General features: G+C 45.0%; 1 protein-coding gene across 3 annotated transcripts in view; it reads right to left on the bottom strand.

Annotated features, from left to right (window-relative positions):
• Positions 1-835: 835 nt before the first annotated feature.
• LOC147887912 (RING/FYVE/PHD zinc finger superfamily protein) overlaps positions 836-19,414 on the bottom strand; it is a 58,440-nt gene continuing 39,861 nt past the window's right edge. For 2 of the 3 annotated variants that reach the window (XM_087393410.1, XM_087393412.1), the window contains 2 exons: positions 19,083-19,201; positions 836-1,328 (listed from right to left, as the gene is read on the bottom strand). In XM_087393410.1, the coding sequence (XP_087249536.1) occupies positions 1,236-1,328; positions 19,083-19,201 (212 nt within the window). In that variant the 3' untranslated portion in view covers positions 836-1,235. The remainder of the gene's footprint in view (positions 1,329-19,082; positions 19,202-19,414) is intronic. The other variant, XM_087393411.1, reaches the window with a different exon arrangement.

Genomic DNA, 19,414 nt, shown 5'->3' with positions numbered 1-19,414 from the left:
CCCAATCACGTAACTGTTGGCCTCTACCGGGTAGAAAGCCAATGATGTCTGTCAAACGAAAACCCTCCTCTGCTACCTCAATCATCTGCACAATATCGGGAGGAAAAGAAACTGTGACTTCAATCTTCTCAGGTTCGGCGACGGGAGTGGCATTAGTGTCCTCCATTGTCTCAGCTTGCGCTGTCCTGAGGGGAGGAGCTACCTCTGCTGAAAATACCCACCAAGAACTCGCAACCAACCACAAGTAAATCCCCAAAAACCTGTATAATGAATGCCCCGAACTTCAGCCTGTGTGGGATGAAAAACAGGCCGCTCAATGCTGAAGCAGAAAGCTCCGCCAATGCCTAGAAACAGCCCACGAACTCAGCTCCCCGGAACACGAGCAGAACAGCCCTGGAGAGGGCCCTGAAGCAGCCCAGCCTGAAACGCAAGGGAGGGGCGGGCAACAGCAAGGGAGGGGCCTGAAAGGCGGCCTGAAGGGCAAAGGAGAGCGACCAGCAGGGCGCGGCCAGATAGCAGGCTGAAGGGGGGGCGTGACGCGCGGCCAGACGGGCTGAAGGGGGGGCGACCTGAGCAGGGCGCTGCCAAGGGAGCCTGCGCGGCCAAGGCAGCAGGGCGCTGCCAAGGGAGCTGGGCACAGCCAAGGGAGCAAGGCGCTGCCACGGGGCTGGGTGATGGTGACGGGCGGTGGCGGGCAGCTGCAGACGGGAGCTCCTCCAAGAGGAAAACTTATTCAATCCTCTTCCTTTCTCATGCTTTGTAACTAATGCAAGGTAATCCAATTTATAAAGAATACATTCACTAAATTACAAACTAGAGAAACATGTGTGATATATTCTACACTAGATGGAAAAGTTACAATAGGACAATCTCGGTACAAAGAATCTCCAATTGGAACATGTGGCACATGATTACTTGTGAGGCATTAATACATGTACATTTGAGAGTATTGTCTACATATGAGCAATGAATTGGCGTGGGATCTGTCAAACCTTGTACCATAAAGGCCAATGAGCTTCTTCTACACATGTGCAATGAGCAAGATTTATCACATCTTTGCCCATTAAGAGCTAGTGGACATCCAAGTGAAATCAATCATGATGAACATTGGATCCAGATGTTCTGATTCTAGTTCTTAGTCGCTACCACTCAGACATGTAACTCCCATGCATTCAATGAACCGCATATAGCAAGATTAACATAGAATGGTGCCAGTTACGAGAATTTCACAAGGCTCAATACAGTCCAAGCATCCTTAATTCGCTGATGTGTCCAGGATCTAATTCTGGAGGAGGTTCATCATCATATACATCCTCCACAACATATTCCTGCACACCAAAAAGCTCTCAGAATAAATATTACATGAAAAGGAGAAAATTAATGCCTTGGACAAAATAAATAAGTAAAATATCCAAGCCCCGTCGCCCAAAGGAGAAAATGGGGAAGCACAAAAAGACAAGCATACACCAATTCATCAGCCATACACACATGCAAGCATGCATGCCTACACATGTGCACACCCACATACCCCTGTCGCATGCAAGTGTGCACACATATTGCACCCAGATAGAGCGATCAGTATCTTCTATTCAAAGAAACAAGATGTTGTGTGATAACTTGTGAAGAAAGAAAAACATTTAGATTTGCATGGGTTGCATTGACCCTTTTCATGGTTCTCCAAGGCCTTAAGAGGCAGTCAACAGTTTCCCACAAATCAATTGTTGTTAAATATTTATAGTGTACATTTGAATCAATATGCCCAATATGAAAATTTGTAACATACATACATACATACATATATATATATGTATGTATAAGTATGTACGTACATACACACCTTTTTCCTATACAAGATCAGAAAATTTAATTGTGGGACAAGTAGACAGTGTGATCTATTTGACGAACAGATAGGCAATCATAAAAGGATTGCCTGAGTGACATCTGGAAATAGTAGAACATGGAAGCAAGTAGGCTCTCGAAAGACTCTGTGGTTCCTATCTTTCTACAGAGTCTAGAGTGCCAAATATCAAACCCACATGAAAAATATATCAAACTCCACTCGTCGTGGGTGAATGCCAAAGATCCAAAAAAACTTGCCAAAGGAAACAGTTGGAAAGCGATCCTGGATGTACTGCTGAAGGAATAGCAGGAAATCACAGGTGATAGGACAATCCCAAAAAAGATGAATCAAGGATTCCCTGGGAGCCAAACATTTGTGGCATAGAGCAAGAGCAATATGTCTATGTGCCAAGAGTTGGCCAAAAAGAATAACACCAAGCCTCACTTGCCATAGAAAAACTTGAGTACGTACACACACACTTATATATATGTGTGTGTGTGTGTGTAGAGAGAGAGAGAGAGAGAGAGAGAGAGAGAGAGAGAGAGAGAGTATATTAACGTCCATGGGAGACCAAGAGGTCTATGGGACAACATGAAAACCATCTAGTACATCAGCTTAGGGAGGGCACAAGGCAGCTCTCAGGGAGTGCAGAGGCAGCTCCATTTTATTTAAGTACCAATGTGATAACCTAGATAAAGCATACACATATATAAGTGGCCATACATCAGTTTAAGACCGAGAGTCTTTTGGTTTTGATTTGAACTCTCTAATTAGTGCTACTCCTTGTTGTACTTCCACTAGGACTGCATCACTCTAATCAGTGCATGGAATTCAATTGGTTGCTTGCCTGTTTCCAATAAGAGGACTGAATAAGGGGTAGTTGCCTTGACTCCTAGATGTCTTTGTAGGAAAGCTTTCTGCATTTTTTCAATCTCATTCCATGTGGAGAGAGAGAGATGCTGCCCCCCCATACTTCTACTCCATATAACACTGTTTGAACCACATATGCATCAAACAATATATTCCGAATCTTCTAGTTCTAGGTGTTAGTGTGCCTTCAGTCGTTTTCAAATTGATAGTACTTCCCCCAACCTGTATCCAGCCTTCTCTGTGCACATTGCCACCATCTATGATCGGCTGGTATGTCAATTCCCAAATATTTAAAGGTATCGACATATTCAATGGGCTGCCCCACAAACGGGGGATGTTCAGGTCGGGTGGTGCATACTGCCATCATTTTGGCTTTGGCAGTTTTAACTTGCAGCCCACTTTTCGTGCAAAAGACCTGTAGTAACTGTAATAGTTGATGCATGGAGTCAGGGTCATTAGCGAAAAGAACCACGTCATTTCCATATAGGAGCAATAGTATTGTCCATAGCCCAAGCTTGGGCTCTTGTATCCCTTCTTCTGCTGCAAATTCATTAATCAGTTCTTCTAGCTTGTCAATGCATATTCCAAACCATGTGGGTGAAAGAGGGCAACCTTGTTTCACCCCCATATTACTTTGGAAGGCGGTTGACAGTCCATGTTCTTGCTTGAGTCTGCATGATACCTTCTCGTATATGCGAGAGATGCCTACCCTTAGTGCCAAAGGGACTCCGAGGTCTTGCATTCTTTTCCATAGGCCACCTCTTGGGACTGTATCAAATGCCTTCTTGAAATCTACAAAGCAACACAGAAGAGTTTCTCCTTTGAGCCTGCTCTCATCCATGAGTACTCTTAATGTGACCAGGTGATCTGCAGCTCTATGATCTTTACGGAAGCCTGCTTGGCCAATGGCCCTCTTCTTGGATTCAGCCCAATTGCTGATTTTTTCCTGAAGCACTGTGCTAAAAAGTTTAGCTAGTGTGGAACTGACCATTATAGTCCTGTAATTGGTGACTGAATTTTTGTCTCCTCCTTTGAATAGAGGCTGAACCCAATTCTCTTGCCAATCTGGAGGGAAGCCATGATGTAAAGTGTTTGTCAGTATGTGGGATAGCCATTGTCGTGCCCTGTCTTCTGTCCATTTGAAGAGTTCAGCACACATGTGCATGTGGTCAGAGGCCTTGCCATTTGCCATCTTTTTCAACCCTGCTTCAACATCCTCTAAAGTGAAAGGGCTGGCTGAAGCATACAGCATTGTTTCATTTCCCATTTCTGTGGCATTGGCATGATTATAGAGCTTGGTGACATACTCCAGCATTTCCTCATCAGAGATATTGCCCATGACCATTTTCTTCTGGCCCTTAACATGTTTCCACCCCTTTCTAGGATTCTTGATGAATGTAAGCAAATCAGATTTTTCCCTTTCTAAAATGTAATTTCTTTTCTTCTTCCTCCTGAGGGCATTGTATTGCTTTTCCTTCTAGTTATAGAGGTTAATATCAGAAATATGTTTCAGCTCACTGCGTAGTTGCTTCCATTCATCATCATACCATTTTTTGTGGGGCAGCCCTTTATGTCTCTTCTTTCTGTCCTGGGAAATTTCTCCAAAAACCTGCGTTGCAGTGTCAAGGACAGCTTTTCTGAGGGCTTCCCATGTGGGTGTTATTGCCATTGCATTCAGTTTTGCATCTAGCGTGATGGCATAGTCTTTCTGCTTGTCTTGATCTATACAGAAGCCTCTTGAAGTGGCTGCAAATTTCTGCACTTCTCCTCCAGTTGGAATACCAAGAGTCAACCATAGTGGGAGATGGTCTGACTCAGGGTACTTCTCTTCTATCTTGAAAGTTTCTATATCATGTAGAGCATTGATATGGGCTAGGACATAATCAAGGACACTATGTCCCCCGTTGGCAGAGGAGCATGTCATCTTGTTGGTCCCTGGAAAGCGTTGCATCCCATTCAAAATTGGCATATGCAGCCCATTCATCACACACCTAAGTGCTCTTCCTTGCGCATTTACAGTATCATCTTATGATGTCCTGTGCCACAAGGCATCTATTTCAATTGCAGCTTCTTTGTCCAATTCATCATGCATAATAGGTTGGAATTGCGACTGTCCAATTCTGGCATTGAGGTCTCCCATGACTATTACCTTGCCAATGTCTTTCAGTTCTGCAACGTCTAGGCATAGTGATTCAAATGCATCACTTGAATCTATTCCATTCCGAGCATAGAAAGGGGACTCATGGTGAGGTATATAACATCCTCCCAAGAAGAGAGGGTAGTCACCAAATTCCAGTTTCAGCCATATAAACCTCTTGTGCTTATCAGCTCTGTACATGCTGATTTTGTCTGCTAAGTGTTCTTGGATCATGCATGCCACTCCTCCTTGGCCTCTCTTTCCAATTTGTTTTTAGTAGACTGTATGTACTACATATCCCGATATTTCTGGGATTCTGCAAAGCTCGCTTTCCCAAGTTTCCCCCAGGAAAACTATATTTGCTCCCTATATGAATGCATTAATACTGACTCCTTTATTCCAAGGGAAACCTCTACAATTCCAAAACATCACTTGTAACGACATGTATGTCCCATGGGTCTCATACCCCTATTTGGCATCCTGGTTGCTTTCTTGAGTAGGGGACATCTTGCCTTGTCTCATTTGTCTTTCTGCATATTGCTTCCTTCTAGCTTCTTGCTGTTTCGGGGTGCGATCTTCGCTGACATAATAGGGGGAACCTTTGAGATAAATCCTGCTACTGTCAAGAATGATAGCCCTCTTCTTGGCATCCATCACAGTGCATACAATGGCTCTCTTGTCGGGCATGCCCTCTTGCATCCTCCCAACCCGATGGACTCCATAGACTGCCACATCTGGGATCGCGAAGTGTTGAGCAAAGAAACCCGCCACCTCCTTTGCCAAGGTGAGGGGGCTTTCCTTTTCCACTTCTGGGAGTCCACGAATCACTAGATTTTGGGCGCGCTTTTCTCTTTCCTCTTGCTCCTGCATGTCCTCCTTTGATGGGGTGTTACTGCGTGTTTGAGGTTGGGCTTTAGGCTCACTTGCAGGTTCCGTAGGGGGGAACTTGGAGGCAATCTCTACCCATTGCTTGGGCTCTTCCACTTTGGCCTTCTCCTTAGTCTTTCCCTTGTTTTGCATCAGATTTTGCAACTGTTCTAGTTGCTGGGCACCCTCTTGTAATTGCTTGCATCCTGCTTCCATAGCACTTTCTAGCACATGCACTTTGCTTTGGAGTTAACTGTTTTTTTCAGTTGAAAATTCTCAGCTTGAAGCTCTTGGAACATGTCCATGAGCATATCAATTCTCTTACTGTTTTTTGTGACATATGCTTTCGGGAGTGGTGTGACCAAGTCATTCTTCTTGTTCAGTCTGAAGGGAGTCTTGAAAGGAGTTCCCATCTGTCTTAGCAGAAAAGAATTACTGTTTACTAACACTGTTTGCAATGGGAGCAAAAGGAATAGTCCAGAGGTGACTACAATCTTCAGAAAGATGACAGTCGCCCCTTGCTGTAGAGATGACAGATGACTGCACACCTACCACACAGGTGGCTTGCGAGATCTGAAAAAAAATAGATGAGAGCGAGAGAGAGAGAGAGATGTATTAATGTATGCAAGAGGCCTCGCGGGCCTATGAGACAAAGTACAAGCCAAAAAGTAACTCATACAAGCCACTAAGGGCTGAAGCAAAGGGTTCACTAAGACCCTTGCTGAAAGCTAAAGTGCTAAACTAGTGAATCAATTGTCGAAATACTAGAGTAGCAAAAGCAAAATAACAAAGAAGTATTGGGTGCTCAGAGCTAGCACTCCTAGTACATGCTCAAATTCTGTATATCCAGGTAACCTAGTGGCTCTCTGATGAGATGTGAGGCTGATCTCCCTCTCTAGTACCGACCCATATATCTTAGCCAAAATGTGGCCAATCATAAGAGTGTGGTAGTTCCCAGTGCCCATGGGATCACCTGCCTTGTGTATTAGTACTATGGTGGTGGTGCTCCAGGTAGGTGGGAAGCCATGGCATACGGCATGGTTGAACAACTGTGCTAGGATCGGGGTCAAAATAACTTGCCCGTGCGCAAAATGCTCAGTGCGTAGTCCCTCATGATTTGGTGATCTCCAGTTATGAAGTCGAAGATGGGCAGCTTGTACATTTTGCACTATAAACAAATGACACGTAGTGGATCTGGGCATAGAGGACATATCAGGTGGTGCATTACCTTGGACATCATATAGAGAGCATGCATATGTATGCTAGACTATTGGATCTATGATGGGGATGGGAGACTTCACCTTTGACAAGAGCCCCCATCCCGTAGTAGGGTCTCCTCTGTGAAAGAAGCTGATCACCTCATCCATTCTGTGCATGAGGAAAGCCTGCTTCTTACGCCGTGTCAATCCGTGTGAGATAAGTTGTGCCTTTGGTGAAGTCAAATGTCCCAGTGCTCGCTCATGTGTAAGGTGGGCTCTCATTTCTCTGCACTCATCATCGAACCAGGGGTTTTGGGGCATCTTCCCATCTGGAACACGTGCAGATCGTGTCAATGGAAAGGATTTGGTGGCAACATCCTGTATCACTAAGATAAGGGTGTTTGATGCATGTGCGAGGTCCATCCCCTCTCCAAGTAGTACTAGAAGGTCAGAAGTCAGATGGCTCACGTAAACCGGGTCTAGAGCACAGTTAAAATGATCTGAATGCAAGTGGGTAGCGGGGACCCTCCTCATGGTTGGCATGGTGACCGATATACAGAAGGTAAGGTATGAGTGGTTGGCTCCGAGTGGAGAAGGAGGCACAGTAAAATCATGTATCCGTGTGGCAGAGGCTAGTGGAGGACCGAGCAAGTAGTCCATCGTACTACTCCCCCATCCATGTGGGAAACAAGTTAGCCCGCCAGATGATGGCCATCTTCAAAGACTGCTATATATTATCAAGTCATGTATAGCCCCCAACACGAGTAGATGCCTCTCATATGCTGTCACTGGTGCATCTGCATTTGTCAACTGCTTCACGATCCCCATCTTTGTTGCATCCATCTCCGATACTATGAGGGAATCCTCATCGAAATCTAATAGGCCCACCTGTTTGTTCCCAGTACGTGCATTGAAGTCACCTAGGAGAAGAATGTCCCCGTGTTTGGAGAACTCTGTGATGTCATCATGGATAGTCTCATATGGGCTGTGCCCGTTAGTGGTGACCTCTCGCGCATAAGATGATGTATCTAGGGGAAAGTAACATATTGCAATGAAGATCGGCCGTGCGTCTAGTAACTGAACATGAATCCACATGTGCCGTGCATGCTCCTACCTTCGTATCACAGAGAGGAGTGGCCTCAGATGTGATATGAAGAGAACAACCACACCTCCATATCCTCATACCCCACCATCCATCCTCAATTCCCTCCTATGAGTAGACTCCCATGTGTATCTAGTCACTGTGGGTATCCCTCTCTTTGGGCTCTCATGTGTCTCGGTGTAGAAGATCATGTCTTTGTTATTGTATGTCTCCAATAACCCCCCCCGGGTCGGACCAGAGGGTGCCATTACAATTCCACACTGCCGTCCTCAATTTGTTTCACATACTCGTCCCATTGTTCAGAAACGATCATGTGCTGTCCCCTTCTCCTGCATCTCGTACTTCTTTTTCTACCCTCTCTTGAATGATCACCTTGCCATCTCTGTAAACTGTCCATTTCCCCTCTTGTCTTGGAGCCATCACCCGCACCATTCCTTCCCTTTTATGCTCCTGCTATAGGAGTGTGAGATCTTCATCTAGAAAGATCTTGGTCCCCTTCAGTGTTGCCCGTGTACTCATGAGGGTGGATCTATCTGTGTCTGTTCGTAGCTTTACAACTAAGGGCCTGGTCAGTGCATTTGCTTTACCCACTCTCTAGGCTGATTCACAAGTAAGGTTGACTCCCATCTTGTCAAAAAGGGTTTTGGCATCTGACATGGGGCTATCACCTACTGTTAGACCTCTAACCAGCACATTCAGAGTCTTGCTGCCCTGTCGTTTTTCTTCTTCAAGTGTTTCAGAGATGAGCTCCCTTTTCTTTGGTGTTGTGTCTTTCTTTAGTACATCTTTCCATGCAAGCATATCTGCCTTCCCCTTCGTGATTTGCTGTATGAATTCAGCATGTTTCCCTTGTACCGTTGTTTGCAAAGCTGCCATTTCCTTTTTGAGCTGTTCATTCTCTGATTTCAACACATCAATGATCTTGCATCCTTCCTCTGACATCCCCTTTGCATCTTTGAGCTGTTGCATTTGTTCTTTAATGGTGTTCAGCTCCTCGTTTGAAGGTGGCTGAAACTCCCATTCCTCCCAATGCGCACTTGCCTTCAATTTGTCATTCTCATCTTAAGGGGCCGCAACATGGACTTCCAATGTCTCAATTTGAGAGGCCAAATGACTGGTTTTTTCACCTAGAACACGAGTCATGTCTAGCAGCATTTTACCTTTTTTGCATGTCTATTTGGTTTGAGAGCTCATCTTCTCTAGTCTCTCTCAGCTTCTTGCGTAGGCATTCAATTTCAGTGTCTTGCATCTTACATACTTCCTTGAGTGATGATATGCAAGCCTTGACATTCGGGTCTTCTATCTTCTCCGCCTTCGTCCAAATGAGGCTATACATCCGGTCCTTCTCACCCCTTGTTTTTTGGTCTGGTGAGCTCTCTCTTGTCCCCATATTGGCAGCCCGGGGCATTAAGGAGGTGCCAGGGCTAGTAACACCCCCCCCCCCCCCCCCCCCGTTTCTGTTCTTGCAAGTCTATGTGGGGGCCTGCTTGCACGTGGCTTGTGTGCTGAGGGCGCGATTGAGGTATATACCTAGATGGATCCAGGAACATTCCCAAACTCATCCTCTAAAAACACAAAACATAGTGTAGTTTCAATCTTATGATAGTCACTCATAAGGTTGAAAATCATAAACTCCATCACGCATGGCACGGACTAGCTACTATGACATCCCCACTAACATCATCAGCGCCCAACAGTGGGGGTAGACCATAGTATAAAAATATGCTCTCACACATACAAATCCACACACCCACACATACTTGAGCATCCATTTATACAAATTCTTCGTACTAAGTTTCTGTCGGCACTCCGGAGGTGAAGGGCAGACTCAGCCATGCTGAAGGCTAGCACTAAGGGAGAAGGCTAATCAAAAGTAGTCCAAAATCTCTTCATTCAAGCTACAACTGCTTGTGAAGTCTAAACGATTTCATTTTAGTCTCTCCCAAACGAGCATCTAAATCTAGCTGATAGGGAAACACACCAATTAAGATAGAAAGAATTATCGCAATACCAGCAGGCTGCAACATGGACAAAAACTTCACAAGGTGAAATTTGCATGTCCATTAATACGGCAGAAGCATATACCTAGATGAATCCAGGAACATTCCCAAACTCATCCTCTAAAAACACAACATAGTGCAGTTTCAATCTCATGATATTCACTCATAAGGTTGAAAACCATAAACTCCATCATGCATAGCAAGGACTAGCTACTATGACATCCCCACTGATGTCATCAGTGCCCAACAGTGGGGGTAGACCATAGTATAAAAATATGCTCTCACACATACAAATCCACACACCCACACATACTTGAGCATCCATTTATACAAAGTCTTCCAACTGAGTTTCAGTCGGCACTCCGGAGGTGAAGGGTAGACTCAGCCATGATGAAGGCTAGCACTAAGGGAGAAGGCTAATCAAAAGTAGTCCAAAATCTCTTCATTCAAGCTACAACTGCTTGTGAAGTCTAAACAATTTCATTTTAGTCTCTCACAAACGAGCATCTAAATCTAGCTGATAGGGCAACGCACGATTGAGGTATGAATGTCTGGTACAAGTCAATGGGGTTGGAGAGTGCCTTCTTTCTACTTTCTTGATCCTTTCTTGAGTGATCTTATAGTCTTCTTGAGAGTATTTTTGCAAGTGTAGATTCGATGCAGACTAGAGTCGAGAACTGAGGAGGGAGTGGGGGGTAAGCAGGCCTTGAGGTCTTGAGGGGCTGGCCACCTAGGTCAGCCTCGATATCTAGCAGACCGAGGCTGCCTCACAAGCAACGCACAACTGCTAGGAGCCACGGGGCTCCCTATGGCGCTGGTTGGCGCAGCTGAGCAGCCCAGGGGCTGCTTGGAAGCTTCGGGACTCACACAGGTACCCAAGTACCCTGACAGTAGGCGCCACAGTCCAGCGACAAAGGGGGGGGGGCTGAGAAGCCCCCACACAGCCTGGAAGAGACTTGAGTGCAGGCGATGGCAACGGCCTAGAGAGCTCCCACGATGGCCTCGAGGGCTCCCGCAACAGCTACAAGCAGCAGCAACATGGCCGGGAGAAGTAGGGGAGAAAGAAAGAGAGAGAGAGAGAGAGAGAGAGAGAGAGAGCATATGCGTGTGTGTGTGTGTGTGTGCGTGTGAGACTGATGTGGTGGAGCAACTTGTCAATCGTGCTAGTATTCATGGGGCTGGTTTCTTTGCTTATGTGATGCCCTGGGATCCACTATTTGATCTGTCTGCCTCTCTTCTGACTCCCCGTCCGGTCTGGATTACCCTCAAAGCATTGCCTCTGCCTCTTCTTTAGCATCTTCCCACTCTTGCAGCTTTTTTGGGGAGGCCTCTACATGTTCCGAGACAGGAGTTTTTGCAGGCTACTCGGGATGTTCGCCTTTGTTTTTTATGGGATATGATGCAGCCCGTGCCCTCTACTATGGATCTTGATTTGGGATTTGCTCATCCGATGCGCATCAAGCTGCATTTTGCCTCTTTTCCTATAGCATGTTATCGGTGCCGGTAGGTTGGTCATTTTGCACGTGCTTGCCCTTCGGCTTCCATGACCACTCCTCCTGCTCCTTGTTCAACAATAAAGTTTGCTCTTCCTTCTCCTCCAGTTTCTGCTAAGGCTTTACTAGATAAGCCTTCTTTTACTGCTCCGAAGCATTACTGGAGGAAGGTAGAAAAATCACAGGTTAATCTTTCGCTTGCTGAAGAAGTTCACGATCCGACTCCCATTAACCATCATCAGCCTCCTCCTCCTCTAGATATGGATGTGCCCCTTGTAGAGGGGATCATACAGGATGCTGCACATGCTCTTTCTCAGGTTGATCCTCGAGTGAAGCTGAAATGCCGAGTCCTGCTTTATCAGATGCAGCTCTTTCGTCGGAGGATACAAATGTTGATCTAGCTCCTTTGCCTCTAATGCTTGTGCCTGAGTCTTCTTCTGTTCGGGATGCAGAAGTGCCTTTTTTACTGGAATCTTTTCATCCCATGTTACAACAGCTTTTTGACATTGTGATTCAGAAATTTCGGGTACCACCCTATATGAAGAAGAATCACAAGGGCAAATAACAGCTGGTTTTTATTGATGGTGTGGTTTCATCACTGCATCAGTTTTTACAAAGCAATAATTTGAAGCTGGAGGATGCTGTGTTTGATCCTCCTCCAGCTTGATATGTAACTTTTTACTTGGCTGCCTCATGACTTTTGCTCTGAGGCTTTACTTGTAAAATTTTTTCCTATACTTATTTGGTGGGTTTTTACCTCTTTTTGAGGTTTCCCACACAGAAATATAAGATTTCACTATATAAAAAAAAGTGTGTGTACACACTTTTTTATTGTAAAAGAGATATTTCATTAAGAAAAATGTACATTCATAGCTCTCCAAAGTAGGACAGGTACTACTCAAAACTAGAAAGGTCTCCATAGGAAAGAGTATCCTGAAGAGACCGAAACAAAGAAGCTAGAAAATAAGGAAAGAGATCTCCACAAAAGAGTGCTCATACAGTCAAATAGTACCAGCACAATACAACGACCAGAGAGCCCAATGGAGGCACCAAGAGAAAAAATGATCATATAGATATAGATACACACACTTACGAGTAGTAGCTGTCTCGCTTTGGGGCGGCTATGAATGTACATTATTCTTAATGAAAGTTTCTTTCACCCAAAAAAAGAAAGCGTGTATGCATATTCCAAAGAAAATTATTTTCTATTAATGCTAGAAAACCAACCATACATCAACTATCCATGTGGCGAAGCAAGGAATAAGAAAAATAACTGACTGTCAACCAGCCTGTTCATAGAGAACCCAACTCAATGCTCAGAGAATCTCTAGGACAGGGGCTAACAACACAGTGGGGATTGTACATGCCTCGCTTTGTGAAAATGTAAAAGACACTTGCAGGACAAGCCATGCAGAAACGCGCATGCCTCTTGATGGTTACTAGAATTCCCATCGTCCCCTGCTCCCATTTGGCGTGCAAGGTGTAAATGATATCTTGCCAGGTGGCCACCTAGCACCATGCTGCAATTAGTGACCCAGATGTTCCAAGCGATCAGGATGTACACCGTCTCTCACACATTGCCTCTCGCGAGGATATCGGCTGCTATCAAGGGGAGGAGTGCGTCTTGAGCCTCAATCTGGAAGAGTCTCTGTCCTTGAATGCTGTATATTAGCGTGATTGTGACAATCGAGAAGGTGTGGCCCCCTTCGTCAACCAAGCTGCCATGCCCAAATTGAAGTCTTTTGTGACCTAGCCATGATTGGAGGGCGCCTGCCCAATCCTCCACACTGTGCAAGATTGTCTTAAGGTCTCTATCCACATGTTGGAGGCACCTCCCATACCCGCATTTTCTCCAACCATGGGCCAATGGGCAAACCCCCGTGGGCCACTATCCAGGAGAAATATGAAATCTGCAAGGTGAAAGTACAACGATTTGCAATTGTTCCACAAGGTTGGCTTGGGCTGATTTTGCCCTGATCTGAAGTAGGGCCAATTTAATGATACAGATATTGTTGTATGCATATGAAATAGTTCTTCTATCCTCTTCAACAGCAGGCTTACAGAGACACCTAGAAGCCCTAGAGGTGTTTTGTAGAGAGAGAGACTTAACAGTCAATCTTGGCAAGACCAAGGTTATGAATTTCAACACCTCACGGGTAGTACTTCATCGAGACAATTTCACTTATCAAGGGGAAGCCAGTGAAGATTGTGTAGTCATACACCTATCTAGGAGCAGTGTTTGTTGGGTCAGTCTTCACAATGACCCACGTAGCCGGCATGACTTACACGAGGTAGGGAGCTCTAGCTCGGCTAGAGTCACAGTGCTTTTAGGGACACTTCCAAGATCCTTGACAATGGATGGCTACTTGACACACTTGTGAGACCAACAGCCATGTATGCAACTCAGAGTAAGCCCTTAGTCCACCATCAGATGATGCAGGTAAAGTTTGCCATGACATCACTCCAGATTGATGCCAACTTCTAGATGGTCACTCATCTTCATTTGGGCTTGGGCCTTACCTAGGTGGAGACTACCGAGGTTAGCACTAGAGTCATCTATACGACTAGCCGAGAGGGGGATTAGCACAGTCTATTATGCACACATATCTAGATGCTTTGCCAGCCAGGGTATTCCGATGGTCCATCTCCTTCCGGTATAGCTTGGATGCCCGTAATCCCCTGCTCCCACATGATAAGATCAACCCTACCATACGGTCTAGGCGTCCCAACGTGGGGGGGACTAGTAGTTCCCAGCCAAGATGTAGTTCTACTACGACCACTTCTTGAGGATATCATAGGATGGAGTGATTTATTAGACCCCCAGCATCTGGCTGACATAGGAGTCTCACATGCCCTGAGGATTGCCATCGGACGGATGCACACCTTCTCCCATCACTTGATAATGGAGGCAGGGAGAGCCACAGGCATGCCTAGAGAACATCGGATCTGCACTTATGCACGTTGGCAGAGGTGGAGACAGAGGAACATTTCCTATGAACTTGCCTAGTTTACTATGAGATCCAAGGATGGTACCATTGTCTCCCTCACAAGGGGCACGGTTTTGGGCCTCTCTCTCGGCTGAGTTAACTTGCATGACTAGGTCTACATTGGCCTCTATCTGATGGAGATGCGATGACACAAGAGACCTTATTGCATCTTTTACCGCACGATGTTATAGTGCCACCAGAGACAGAGATGGATTGAGCTTAGCAACACTCACAGATTTCTATGCATTCAAGTCTACCCCTCGATAAAGTGGAGTATAGGCGGAGATACCTAATATGAGGGCAGCCTGGATCCGTGGGAAGTGACAATGAGGAGTGATGGAGCCAGAGATATAGGGACCATGTACATGCAAAGGCGGACAAGAGCACGCACAATGGATGTTCAAACCTATCCTAGCTCTACTTGGAGGGGACCGCCTGAGTAGAGACACCACTCTTGATACAGCCCACCGGATACAGAGATCACGTAGACCGCATCTCCACCACAATGAGAGACGACCCGCTAGACACAAATATGAGATATCTTCACAGCTCACATGAGAGCCACCATGGCACCTAGGTATGTATTTTGATTTTGAGATTGAGTAATAGTTGAGTTTTGAGTTTTAAGTTCAGCATAGCACTCAGCATGGGCCTAAGAGAGCCCTTTGCTTCAGCCCACAATTGCTTGTGTGAGTTACCCTTGGATTGTACTTTGTCTCATAGGCCCATGAGGCCTTCTAAAGATGGTAATACATCTTTCTTTTGTTTTTTTTTTCTCTCATGTGGCTGATTCAGTTTCATGACCAGGTTTTCATTGGTCTATATCTGATGGAGATGCTGTGGCACAGAGAGACTCTACTACATCAAATCAGACAATGAGATGACAGAGCCACAAGAAACATAGATGGACCGATTCCAACGACATGCCACATATTTCTACACATTCGGGTCTGCCCTAGGACATAGTGGACTAGCAGAGGAGGAGATAGCCAACAAGAGAGCAGCATGGATTAGTGGGAAGAGATAACAAGTAGCGGTGGATCCAGAGATATAGGGACCATGCATGATGCAGAGGTTGACTAAAGCACGCACCATGAAGGTCCAACCCATTCCAGCTCTACTCGGAGGGGACCGCCCAAGCCAAGACATCACTCTTGATCTGGCGCACCGGATATAGAGATCATGGAGACCACGCCCACCGTCACAGCAAGACACGACCTGACAGACAAATACGAGATATGTTCACAGCTCACAGAGAGCCACCAGGGTGCCTAGCTATGTATTTTGATTTTGAAATTGAGCACTAGTTTTGATTTTTGCGTCAGCCCATAGCAGTACCCTTTGGTCTTTCGAAGACTTTTAATAAACGTTCTCTCTCTCTCTCTCTCTCCCCCCCCCCCAATATCAGATTGTGCAGGCAAAGTTTGCCATGATACCATTGCATATTGATGCCATCATTCAGACAGTGACATATCTTAATAAGGTTTGGGCCTTACCTAGGTGGAGACTACCGAGGTTGGCACTAGAGTCATTAATGCAACTAGCCTAGAGAGGGGTTGGCACAGTGGATGACTCTGAGTGCTAGTACAATAAAACCCGGACTATAGATATCCACCATGTGACACAAGAGACCAAGCCCAAGGATGGATGCCTACCGAGGCCAGAGCAAGGCAAAGGCAAAGGCAAGAATGACAAAGGCAAAAACAAGGGACCATCATAGATTTGCTGCTACTTCTGTGGTGAAGATCATACAAGGCTGAGTGCAAGTTATGGCAGGAGCACCTTAAGCTGCTCAAAAGTAATGCCAAGTGAAGAGAAGTGTTGATCACCAAGATATCCTAGTAGCATTGACAAACTCAGTTGAACACAATGCAATTTTCAGATCCCAAGGTCTGGCAAAGTGTCGAAAGGCCCACCACTGACTAAAGATATAAACCAACACTTGGTATGTCTTTGAGTCGGTATGGGACCAAGAATTATACCAAATCTTATCTCATAAATAGGTCAGCACATGCACTTTGTTGGAAAAACCCTAGTGGCATGTACTGGGACACATGTGGGTCTGTGACATTGGTTTTCCATATACATGTTGGGCATAGATGGTAAAAACGAGATGAAAAGTGGCAGGACAAAGAGAGTGATGAGAGGAAGATGCCTTGACCAAGAAAGACAACTCAAGAAGGACTTGAAGGACCTGGGTATTCGAGGGAAGCCTAGTCCTAATAAAAAATGGTGCAATGTTCACGACAATGACACAGTAAGAATGAGTGTCAAACCAAGTTTTGTAACACCTTTATCAAGTTTGGGCATGATTTCTAGTACAGCTTGGATGCCCTTGATCCCCTAATCCCATGTGATGAGATCAAACGTATCATTTGGATCTACGCTAGCTCTATACGTCACGGACTTGGGGGAGCGGCCAAGAGTTCCCCACCAAGATCCAATTGTTCCGTGTTCTCTTCCTACAATGGAGCTACAATCTTAGCAAAATATTTAATAAAATGCTTGTAAAAACTGATGACGCCCATAAAAGAATGCAACTGAGTTAGATTCTCAGGCTTTGGCATTTGTTGAATAGCATCAATTTTACTTGGCTTAGTGTGCATACCATCTTGTGAAATGACATGCTTGACAAAAATACCAACTCGGACACATAACACACTCTTGGCCAGATTGAGTGTTATACCAGCTTTTCTATGCCTCTGAAATACCTTTTCCAAGTAGCAGAGATGATCTTTATCTGAAGAATAGATGCAGAAATCATCCAATCATGGGCAACCGGGCAAGTCCAGAGTAGATGGAGGACTGTCTCCCTCCGATGCGAACAAGATGGACAACATGAAGAAGCAATGCGCCTAGCAGCCAAGAAAGAACCCCTACTGGTATATCACCAACCAAACAACGCCATAAGAAAAGCCTCTGTCTAAGCGGGAGCTTACTGTTCCAAACACGGCCAAGACAAACCTTCCACCAAACGAGTGGTTTGTCTAGATGCCAGATAAAAAGGCCACGCTCTTGAATCCATGGCTGTGGTAGAAGAAGATGATAAGCTTTCTTGGCAGTGAGATCTGCAAAGGAGAAAGTAGAATAACTTGGAATGCCTCGATCAAATCTCTAATCCATACAAGAAAGGTCAGTAAACAAACAGGGAACTAGCTGAAAAGGAAGCAGCATGGTAGTGAGAATACACCAGATAGGCCAGCATGGTAGTGAGAATACACCAGATAGGCCTATGATGCATACCCAAAAAAATTTGTCTCCTGTCATAAGGAAAAGAAAGAGTATGACCGCTTCATCCACCACTCATCCACTGTGGAGATACCCAGTTGATGTAGAAAGTAAGCCTTCCGAGTCTGAAGATGAGCCAACAGTGGATCAAAGACAAGGCTCCAATGAATACTCTGCGAATGGAGTGTATTTCTAGGGTCTGGGGGACAGCTTGACCAATGTAGATGTTCTAGCAGAAGCTGCCAATCTCGAAGCAGGGGAGTAGAAAGTGGGCAACTAGGATGGAGCCATGTAGATACCCAAACATAACATCACATAGAGCAGGAATCCACTATCCAAATGCATAAGAACAAAGTGAAGCGAACAAACAAGAGAGCATAAGTGTCCATGGCTGATGCTGCTCAAGAAAAGTAAGCAAAAGAGTATCCTAGCGAGCTATCACATGAGTATAAATAGGATTTAGAATGTCCCAATTTAGCCAATGCCCCTTTGAGCTCATTATCTGTGAATAGCAATTCCAATGAGTCTGCCTCCTCAGAAGAGAGGATTGGATGGACATGACAAAGCAAAGCATCTCTAGCAGCAAGCTCAACAGATGAAGAGGACAGAGGGGCAGCAACAAATCTGCAAAATAATGCTGAACCATCTCATCAACCTGTTGGTTTTTTATTGTCCAAGAACCATCTAGGTGCAATATACGATACAGAGAATGCATTCTATGAGAGGTATGGAGGCTTTTGCAAAAAGATTTGGATGAATAGCCTGTATCTTGCATGGCTTTTTGGCAGGAGTGAAGCTGCCATTTCCTTAATTGCCTTTGATTGCTTTGAGCCAAACAATTAAGAGCGGTTTATAAATCAGCTTGCTCACTGGAAGACAATCTACGTTGCTGCACCACAACAGTTAAATGTTGAATTTGAACCTTTGCATAAGCCACTTTGCACCGTAAATCACCCCAATAACATTTACAATATTCTTTGATCAAAATCTGCATTCTTGAGGAAAAGTGATTCCATGCCCAATCCGCATCTACTAGAGAATGCAGGGTGAGTATGGTAACGAGACCCTTAACCATGATTGAAAAGGGGTAGTGCTGTAAATAGGAATTATTTACCAATAAAAACCTTTTGAAAGCCAATGGCACATCATTCACTGGCAAGCCAAAGCCCAAGGTCATGAAGACTGGAAAGTGATCGCATAAACACAAAGTGTAATCCAAATTCATGTCACAGGTAAAGTTATTAAACTGCCTTGCATGAAGCATATACCACCAATCCAAGTGATCCCACACACACATGCACACACATACACATGTAGAGAAGTCTATCTCTAAATCAATGACTTCAGATTTGTGCATACCTTTGTTAGTTCTTGTTTTGCAAGAACATGATAATGGCGATTACTAATTCTTTGACCACAAATGATAGCGATGAAGAAGCCATACAATAGTCCCACCAATAGAATGACGACGACTGGAACTCCAAGATGAAAGATGCAAATGTTTTACAATCAGTCCATGCCAAAGACCCCTATAAATATTCGTAAGAGATTGAAAAACAGTTCATCATATTGAAACCAGACTTTCATCCACCATAGGCCTATTTGCAAAGCCATAACCAAATTAAAATATTTAAAATATTAACCTTAATAAAGAACAATCATGAGGGTGATGAGCAGCATTCACACCGAAA

Source organism: Dipteris shenzhenensis, chromosome 22 (genome assembly GCF_047967505.1).
Source record: "Dipteris shenzhenensis isolate YYH24624 ecotype China chromosome 22, Dip_SZ_1.0, whole genome shotgun sequence".
NCBI lineage: Eukaryota > Viridiplantae > Streptophyta > Polypodiopsida > Gleicheniales > Dipteridaceae > Dipteris > Dipteris shenzhenensis.
Note: the sequence above shows the minus strand (reverse complement) of the source record. Positions and strands in the feature narration are given on the sequence as shown.